The sequence below is a fragment of the Macrobrachium rosenbergii genome, chromosome 14 (genome assembly GCF_040412425.1).
Source record: "Macrobrachium rosenbergii isolate ZJJX-2024 chromosome 14, ASM4041242v1, whole genome shotgun sequence".
In the NCBI taxonomy this organism is placed as follows: Eukaryota; Metazoa; Arthropoda; class Malacostraca; order Decapoda; family Palaemonidae; genus Macrobrachium; species Macrobrachium rosenbergii.
In genome coordinates this window covers 19,887,803-19,896,636 of record NC_089754.1, presented here as the reverse complement: position 1 = coordinate 19,896,636, position 8,834 = coordinate 19,887,803, and the positions used below count along the sequence as shown (strand labels likewise).

Genomic DNA, 8,834 nt, shown 5'->3' with positions numbered 1-8,834 from the left:
GGTACACTGTAGGCATTACTAAAGGTTCTTTGCAGCGTCCCTTCGGCCCCGAGCTGCAACCCCTTTCATTCCTTTTTGCTGTACTTCCATTCCTATTATCTTTCTTCCATCTTTCTAGGCCTATCCAACCTCTCATAACAGTTATTTCATAGTGCAACTGCTAGGTTTTCCTCCTGTTACACCTTTCAAACTTACCTACTCGCAACTTCATTTCCAGCGCTGAATGACCTCATAGGTCCCAGTGCTTGGCCTCTAGCCTAAACTCTATATTTCATTCCATGCAGTCTTGTCATCCAACCTCCTCGAACTATTACTTATTAGTCTAACTGTAGGACTTTCTCATTGTTTCACATTTAGATTCTTGTACTTCATTTCATTTATATGCTTTCCAGTCACTCCTACATCCTCTTTTCACTGTATTAAGCGCTGAATGGCTAACAAATGCTTCAGTGCTTTGCTTGACACCTTAGATTACGTCAAATCAATCAAGTTCCCTTGGGAGGGTTTTTATTCCTTTTTTCATTGCTTGGAGCTGCTCTGTAATACTTCTGTCATATTGCTGCGTTACAACGCAGGAGCTTAGTTTTGTGATTTCCTTTGAATGTAAGTTATACACAAATTAAAGTTACTGCGATATTAAGAGTATATATATATTATAATACACTAGCCTTATATATATAATGCACACACACATATATATATATATATATATATATATATATATATATATATATATATATATATATATATATATATATATAACATATATATATATATATGGAAAGCAAGGGCGTTACCCACTGTATAAAAGAAAACAATGTGTCTTTCCTTTCTTGTTCACCTTTACTTCATTATTTCATTTTGAGAGTCCTTTAGATAATTTTCATCAGTCATACCTTTTTATTTATTTTATTCTTGCTTTACAGTTATAGTCTCCTTCTATATTCTTCTACAGCAAGATGGTAACTCAGCTAAAAATATATGATTGCGTCTCAAATGATTTTTATGAATTTTTTTTTTTTTTGTGGGTGCGTGGGTTGGGTGAGAGGGGTTCCTGCTGCTCTACCAAAATCGCCAGATTTCTGCTGCTAAAATTTTTGTAATCAAATGCGAAAAAAATCTGAAATACTTCTTTCTGTGTTCCTCAAACGTGTACTCTACAGGTTCTGCATTTGATGCCGAAACAACAACAACAACAACAACAATAATAATAATAATAATAATAATAATAATAATAATAATAATAATAATAATAATAATAATAATAATAATAATCACCGTTGATCTTGGTATTGCTGTGATAGCATTGTCTCAATTTTGTTATTATGTCCGAACATTTTTGAAAGGGTCTTTCGATAATTAATGGTCCAATTCTACCTTGACTTGATGAGCCTTAGAATGTCCGATCCCCAGTCTCTGTTGTTTAAGTTGACTTGAATTTATACTGCGATATTTGTCAAGTCTGTCTTGAAAAGGCTTCAATGACTTTCGGTTTTCAATTAATGTTTTTTGTCAGGTAGTTTCTTAAAATAAAATAAAACACTTGAAAACTTGCCAACTGCAATGTCTTTTGATTTCAAGTTTCTGTGGCAACCTTTCTTTCGCTTGATTAACGTAGACTTGCTATCATATATTTTGAATTTATCCCACTGTATTTGTCATGTTTATCAAAGAGTGCTTTCACTGACTTTCGATTTCAAATTTGGGAGTAAACAAAGCGAGGATATTCAGTTGTTCCCGGAGAATTCAGAGATTTAAAGCAGGCCCCATTTCATATTTACAGCAAGACGAAAGAAATGAAATAATTATCCCGATGAAAACAGAACTCGATTCATAGAATGCAAAAAAAATATACATTAACATATGTTTCAAGTGAGTTTATAAAGTGAGGATGAATAAAACCAAAATAAACCAGTCAAAAATGGGTAATTTTGAAAGACGATGTTTGGTGATTTTTTAAAATTCAGTGATGGTGTCAAAAGTCAGCATAGATGCTTGCCGTTGTAGGTAAGTAGGAATAAAAAAATATCAACTGCAAATATGAAAACGTAAAGAGGTATTGTTAAGGAGGAGGAAAAAAAATCAATATTTTGAAGTTCATTTTTATAAAAAACTTAATGTAGAGGTAACCAAGAATATAGATTACAAAAATAATTGCAACGCAGGTGAAAAAGGTTGCATGAATAAATGATTTTGGAGAAATTACACCAGATACTTTAGGAAGGAAAAGAATATGTGCAATAGGGAAGTAAATATTCAGAGAAAGATTAATGAGTAAACGGATATTAGAAAAAAAATGGAGGATCGTTTTCTAAAAGAGTATTTTGTAAACTTACTGAACATAAAGGAATAAAGAGGGTTGTCTCTGAATGATGCAAAATTGAAAAGGGTTATTGTAAATTGGAAAATGTCTCAATGTGGCTGTCGACGAAGTAAAGATGACATTTGAAAGAGTAAAGAATTGGAAGTCGACCTGAGTTGATGTGACTGTAAGTGAGATTCTGGCGCATGATGATGGTAATGGGACTGGGTGGCTGACAAGGGTGTGTAGATTATGTATGGATGAGGAAAAGTTCCCGAAGTACTGTTTCTTTTCTCAAAGATTATGGTGATGCAATATGGCTGAACACATAAGGGAGAGGGAAGTGAAGGAAAAGCATTCTGATAATAGGAATGAGTGGCTGACAAGGGTGAGTAAGGTCTGTATGGATGAGAAAAATATTCTAAAGCAATGTTTTTTCTCAGGAATTATAATGATGCTCTATTACTTAACAAATAACGGAAAGGGAAGTGAAGGAAAAGATTTTGTGCTGGAAGTCTGGATAAAGTATTTAAAACTTATATAGCTAAACATGTGACGCAGAAAGTTACTCGTGGACGTAACTAGAACTTTATCAGAATGTCCTGTAGATAAGAGTAGCAGTGTGCAACACTAAAGATATACAGGAACTCATTTTAAGCTGTATCTTTCGTTGCAGTCAAATGCCTCTGCTGCCCATTATAGGTGCATTCACAATACAGGACAGTGTAAACTGCAACACCTGTTTGTTGGTCAGTGGACAGTATATGACCTTGATAAAAAAGTGCTGTAAGTCAAGCGAGCTTGAAAATTATATATATATATATATATATATATATATATATATATATATATATATATATATATATATATATATATATATAATCCACACATCAGTGTGTGTGTGTGTGTGTGTGTGTGTCTGTGTGTGTGTTTCTGTGTGTATGTGTATACATACATACATACATCATTAGACAGATTGGGGCTAAAGGGAATTCGAACAGTTGGTGCTCTATATTATCTTATTCCATCCCAGTGGAATACATTTACACCAAATTAGTCATAATCAGTCTAACGATTCAAGTCCCGGATATGTTAGCGCTGTTTCAAGTTTCGCAAAAAAAAAAAAAAAAAAATAGAAAATGGTTTATTTGAGGGATAATTTTTATTTCATCTGACTACTTATATATTTTCTTGACTGAATAGCTATAGCAACTTTCCTGGTGATGACGTTATATATTTCAGTTTTCTATTTCCAAATTATTACGATCGTTCTTTTTTACTTCTTACTTTGTTATGACGCAATCTAGCCATAACGAGAGAGAGAGAGAGAGAGAGAGAGAGAGAGAGAGAGAGAGAGAGAGAGAGATTGACTGATTGATTTGTGGTTACTAAAACTGTCGTGACAACGTGACAGCATCTAGGTTATTGACGCCGAGAGAGAGAGAGAGAGAGAGAGAGAGAGAGAGAGAGAGAGAGAGAGTTTTTAAATGATGACAGAGGGTGGTAGGGAGGAGTGCAGGGGGACCTACCAGGGGGTCTGCTTCTGGTCATTGTAGGGGAACAGACTGGAAATCGTGGGTTATATTGTCCAGTTAATGGTCTAATGACACGGTTGTAACTCCCGGTTTCAACAACTCCCGATAACTACTCCCGAGTTCGTTCTTGGTAGCCCATGGCTGTCATTACTGGCTTCAATGGTCAATGGCGAAAGGAAGCACCTTTATAGAGCTAATCGAAATAGCCTCCTCGTGTTTGTGTTTCTCTCTCTCTCTCTCTCTCTCTCTCTCTCTCTCTCTCTCTCTCTCTCTGCTTTAAATATCTAATCGAAATATCCACCCCGTGTCTCTCTCTCTCTCTCTCTCTCTCTCTCTCTCTCTCTCTCTCTCTGTGTGCTTTATATAACTTATCGAAATATCCTCCTCGTGTTTGTGTTCTCTCTCTCTCTCTCTCTCTCTCTCTCTCTCTCTCTCTCTGCTTTATGTAGCTAATCTATCTTCCTTGTGTTTCTCTCTCTCTCTCTCTCTCTCTCTCTCTCTCTCTGCTTTAAATATCTAATCGAAATATCCACCCCGTGTCTCTCTCTCTCTCTCTCTCTCTCTCTCTCTCTCTCTCTCTCTCTCTCTCTCTCTCTCTAACTTTATATAACGATCAAATATCCTCCTCGTGTTTGTGTCTCTCTCTCTCTCTCTCTCTCTCTCTCTCTCTCTCTCTCTCTCTCTCTCTCTCTGCTTTATGTAGCTAATCGAAATATCTTCCTTGTGTTTCTCTCTCTCTCTCTCTCTCTCTCTCTCTCTCTCTCTCTCTCTCTCTCTCTCTCTCCTTTATATAGTTAATCGAAATATCCTTCTCGTATTTGTTCTCTCTCTCTCTCTCTCTCTCTCTCTCTCTCTCTCTCTCTCTCTCTCTCTCTTAATCGAAATATAACTTATCGAAATATCCTCCTCGTGTTTGTGTTCTCTCTCTCTCTCTCTCTCTCTCTCTCTCTCTCTCTCTCTCTCTCTCTCTCTCTCTCTCTCTCTCCTTTATATATCTAATCGAAAAAATCTAAATCTTACGAGTGGATGAAAAATATTTTATGAGTGGATGGAAAACTATTACGGGTGGATGAAAAATATTTTGCTTGTGTAGGAAAAATCTCATGAGTGGATGGATTGATTGATTTGTGGCTATTAAAACTGGCGTTACAACACGAGTGGATGAAAAATATTCTGCGTGTGTTGGGAAAATATGAGTGGATGAAAAATATTTTGCGTTATTTAGGAAAAAATATTATTTGTGGATGAAAAATATTTTACGTTATTTAAGAAAAAATCTTATGAGTGGATGGAAATATTTTGTGTGGATGGAAAAAGTTGTATGAGAGAATAAAGAAAAACTTAGGTAGATGGAAAACTTGCGTTACAAGAGAGCTGCATAGGGTTTGAAGGAAGGGACACAGCGCCAGCGTCTAGGGAACACAGTAATCAGTGGACAAACGTTTCATGTATCTTTCGCCCTGGGTGAGAGACTTTGGCTATTCCGTCTCATAGGATTTTACCTACAGTATATACATATGTGTGTTTGGGTCTGTTTATGTTGGAATTTATCTATCTGTCTATGTATACACATATATATACATATAATACATGTGTTGTGACGATGGGTATGATTAAGGGTCAGAGTTCACAGCTTACTAATTTATTCAGACAACAAACACAGGTGAATACCTCTTGTGAGCGGAAATGTAGCGCCTGACATCAAGCAGGTAGAAACAGAGATTAAACGTAATCACGGCTGAGAGCTGACAGTGCAATGCGTATGATGATGCCGATACACTTAATGTTGATAATAATAATAACGGATATATATACAAAAGAATCTTGACAGATGCTGCGTTTCTTTTGCCCACGCGTTGGCGTACGGCGTCGTTGTTGTGGGATTACTGGCCAGTGCAATGAAGGTGTGTGTGGGGTCCGCGTGTTGACCCTACTGGACCTCCCCCACCCCCCCTTGGAGATGCCTACGGTTGTAGGTCTGGTATGTATGTTGGCTACATACGATTGAAGGAAACCCACGTTGTTCTGCCGTCTACTGTCATTTGGTATGCCTTGTGTCATCTCTGGATGATGCGGTATGGTCCCGAGTAGGCTGGTGGTCTGTGTGCGTCTAACCGTATGAACGCATATTTTGTGTTCTGCAGCTCGTTAGGGGTGTACACATTTCTAGTCAAGTGGTAGGTCGTCTTGGCTGGCATTATCCTTTCTACTGCTTTTTGGGTGTCAGATGGGGATATTGGGCTCTTTTGATCTTGAAAGACAACTGCTGGCAATGTTAGTCCTTGGCCGTATAGGACTTCTGCTGGAGATGCATTGAATGCTGCATGTGGTGTCATTCTTAGACCCAGTAGGACCCATGGTAACTCCTTTCTCCAGCTCCTTCCTTGGCAGCTGGCGGTGAGTGATGCTTTTAACAACTGGTGTAGCCTCCCAAGGATGCTGTTAGCTTCTTGGTTGTAGGCCGTCATGTGTGTTATTATTGTCCCCAAACTGTTTGCGAGGACGTTCCACAGGGCAGACGTGAAGTTGGCTCCCCTGTCACCTGTGATGATCTGTGGGACTCTGTACCTGCTGACCCATCCAATGAAGGCTTTCACACAACTTTCTACCGTCTGTTGTCATATCGGTATTGCTTTGGGCCACCTGGTATTTCTGTCTATGACGGTGAACAGGTATCTGTACTCTTCAGAGGGGGTAGGGGTCCTAGTACTATACGGATGTGGATGTGGGCGAGTCAGCGGTGTGTTGGGTTAAACTCTCCTATCCTGCTCTCGATGTGTCTTGTGATTTTTGATGTCTGACACGGGATGCATTCTCTCGTCCAGTTTTTTACATCCTTCTTCATTCCCCACCAGATGTACTGCTCTGCTGTGATTCTTTGCCCATTCACATTTGTCTTCCCTTACTATGAATCTGTTTTTTTTAATATCTGTAGTACTTTCTTGATGTCTATGAGATGTTGCTTGAGGTTGGGCTAAATATAAGGATGCATTGACATAGACTATGCAGAATGGGAGGTCGTCGAGCAGTTAGTCCATAGGTCTTTGGAAGGTTGCCCCTGCATTGCGAAGGTTGAAACAGCTGTAGTTGAATGTGTAGGTGCCGAAGGGGGTGATGATCATGGTCTTTTCTTTATCTTCCTTCGCTACTGGGACTTGGAAGTATCTCTTCAGCAGGTCTATTTTGGTGAAGATCTTTGCTCATTCATTTGATTGGTTATGTCTGCTATGTTTGGCAATGGGTATCTATCTGGCTTTGTCGGGTTTTGGTACCATGTGAAGGGGTGATGCCCATGGGCTGGGGGCTTTTTGGCATATTCCTGCTTCCTCCATCTCCTTGAACTCTTGTTTGACATAGGCAAGCTTCTCTGGGGCTAAACATCTGAAGCATGAGTGGATCAGGGGTCCTTCAGTTTCTGTATGGTGCTGGATGTTATGTTTTGCAGGACGTCTTTGAAAACCATTCGGTAGTTTTGTAGGAAATGTGATATTTCTGACAGTGGGGCAGCTGCTGCAAATGGGCATATTTGTTTTTCTGCTGCTTCGGTGATGGTGTGGTGGCAGTACGTCTGCGTGGCTTTTGTGGATACGATGTCGGAGTTGTTCTCTGGATCAGTTGTTTTGATGCTACATCCACTAGCAGGTTGTATGCTGTTAGGAAGTCCGCTCCCAACAGTGCTATCGTCATGTCTGCCATGATGAAGGTCCAGCTGTACTCATGTATGTCATGAGTGGTGCTCCACTGGTAGTGGATACATGGAGGTTGGTGGGTGGAATGGGGTTGAACCGTTTGTTTGGACTGGCTGGGACAAATGACCTGCATGCTCTAGTGTTCATGAAGAACTCCTTGTCAGACCTCTCATCCCTGATGAAGAAGCACATGGAGCCTTTTCATCTGTACCTGGAAGAAAGACAGTGGTGGGCAGTTGCAGTTTCTCTTATAAGGCAACTGGTCTGCTCACCACTGACGTTTAATTGGTTGGGTCGTGTGTGCCACCCTCTTGCATGTTTTTTGAAAGGAGGCAGCCTTTGTCACACTTGGGGGCTTTCTTTCCGAAGCTCCAGTGGAAATAGCACATTCCCTCTGGTGGTTCGTCTTTTTTCTTTCTTTTTTCTTCCCCTTGATGAGTTGCTTGGGGAAGTTTCGTTTGTAAATTGGGGCGGCTGGTCCTTCTGGGTTGCTGTCAGATTCCGTGTTGGTTGACTGCTGCGCCCGTTGTGTTGCTGCTGCTGCTGTTGATGGCTGTGTGGGCTCCGCTGTCATGTGGGCCATGTGGACACGTTGACTAATCTCAAGAATTCTTCGATTGGCATTGGAGGCGTTGGGCGTGGCCGCCACTGTTTGGCGGGGTAGTCTTGTGAGGAGTACCTCTCTCACAAGGTCTAGGGATGACTCAGGTTGGCTGTCTGTAGAGGGTAGCGTGATGAGCTGCCACAATTGTTTGTAGACATGTGATGGTCTCTCTTCTCCTAAGGGTGCCCCTATATAGTTGAGGAATTTCATGGCTCTTAGGGTGGGTGGCATGCTGAAGGATGACTTCAGCAACTTATAGGAGATGGGTTTAGATTTCTTCGAGTCCTCCTGCTATTTGCTTGAAGACATCGTCTGGCAGGAATTTGAGGATGGTGTGTGCTTTGTGTGTCGCAGAGGTGATTTTCTTTGATCGGAAGATTCTTCCCACCCTGAAGAACCATGCTTCTGGGTTGTGGGATGTGAATGGAGGTAGACATATGGAGGCGGCAGTGAGGGTTTCGCTAGAGAGGCGGGCATTGCTGGTGTTGGCTGGGTTGGCCATCTCCGTGGGTCACCAATGTGACGGTATGAGTAAGAGTCAGAGTTCATAGCTTACTAATTTATTCAGACAATAAACACACAGGTCAGTAGCTCTTGCGAGCAGAGATGTTGTGCCTGATTAAACACAATCACTTGTGTCTGTTGGTAGATGGAAATATACTTATGAATTGGTACACAATACAGGACTAAAGTTAAGATACATA

The 8,834-nt window shown here is 40.3% G+C and overlaps 2 protein-coding genes across 2 annotated transcripts; both read right to left on the bottom strand.

Moving 5' to 3' along the window:
- Window positions 1–5,894: 5,894 nt before the first annotated feature.
- On the bottom strand, window positions 5,895–6,305 carry LOC136845501 (uncharacterized). The gene has a single exon (XM_067115679.1). It carries the CDS (start codon window positions 6,303–6,305, stop codon window positions 5,895–5,897), a length of 411 nt encoding a protein of 136 aa, XP_066971780.1.
- A 561-nt stretch (window positions 6,306–6,866) lies between these two features.
- On the bottom strand, window positions 6,867–7,659 carry LOC136845500 (uncharacterized). The gene is made up of 2 exons (XM_067115678.1): window positions 7,335–7,659; window positions 6,867–7,015 (listed from the first exon to the last, which is right to left on the bottom strand). The coding sequence occupies exons 1-2, from the start codon at window positions 7,657–7,659 to the stop codon at window positions 6,867–6,869; spliced, it is 474 nt and encodes a 157-aa protein (XP_066971779.1).
- Between the last annotated feature and the right edge of the window lie 1,175 nt (window positions 7,660–8,834).

Excerpts from the sequence above, each read along its gene's own strand:
- LOC136845501 (XM_067115679.1), bottom strand. The coding sequence starts at position 6,305 with ATGACGGCCTACAACCAAGAAGCTAACAGCATCCTTGGGAGGCTACAC.
- LOC136845500 (XM_067115678.1), bottom strand. The coding sequence starts at position 7,659 with ATGCAGGTCATTTGTCCCAGCCAGTCCAAACAAACGGTTCAACCCCAT. Across the intron at positions 7,016-7,334 it reads TTTGCAGCAGCTGCCCCACT|ACCTGCTGAAGAGATACTTC; the intron begins GTCAGAAATATC and ends TCACCAAAATAG.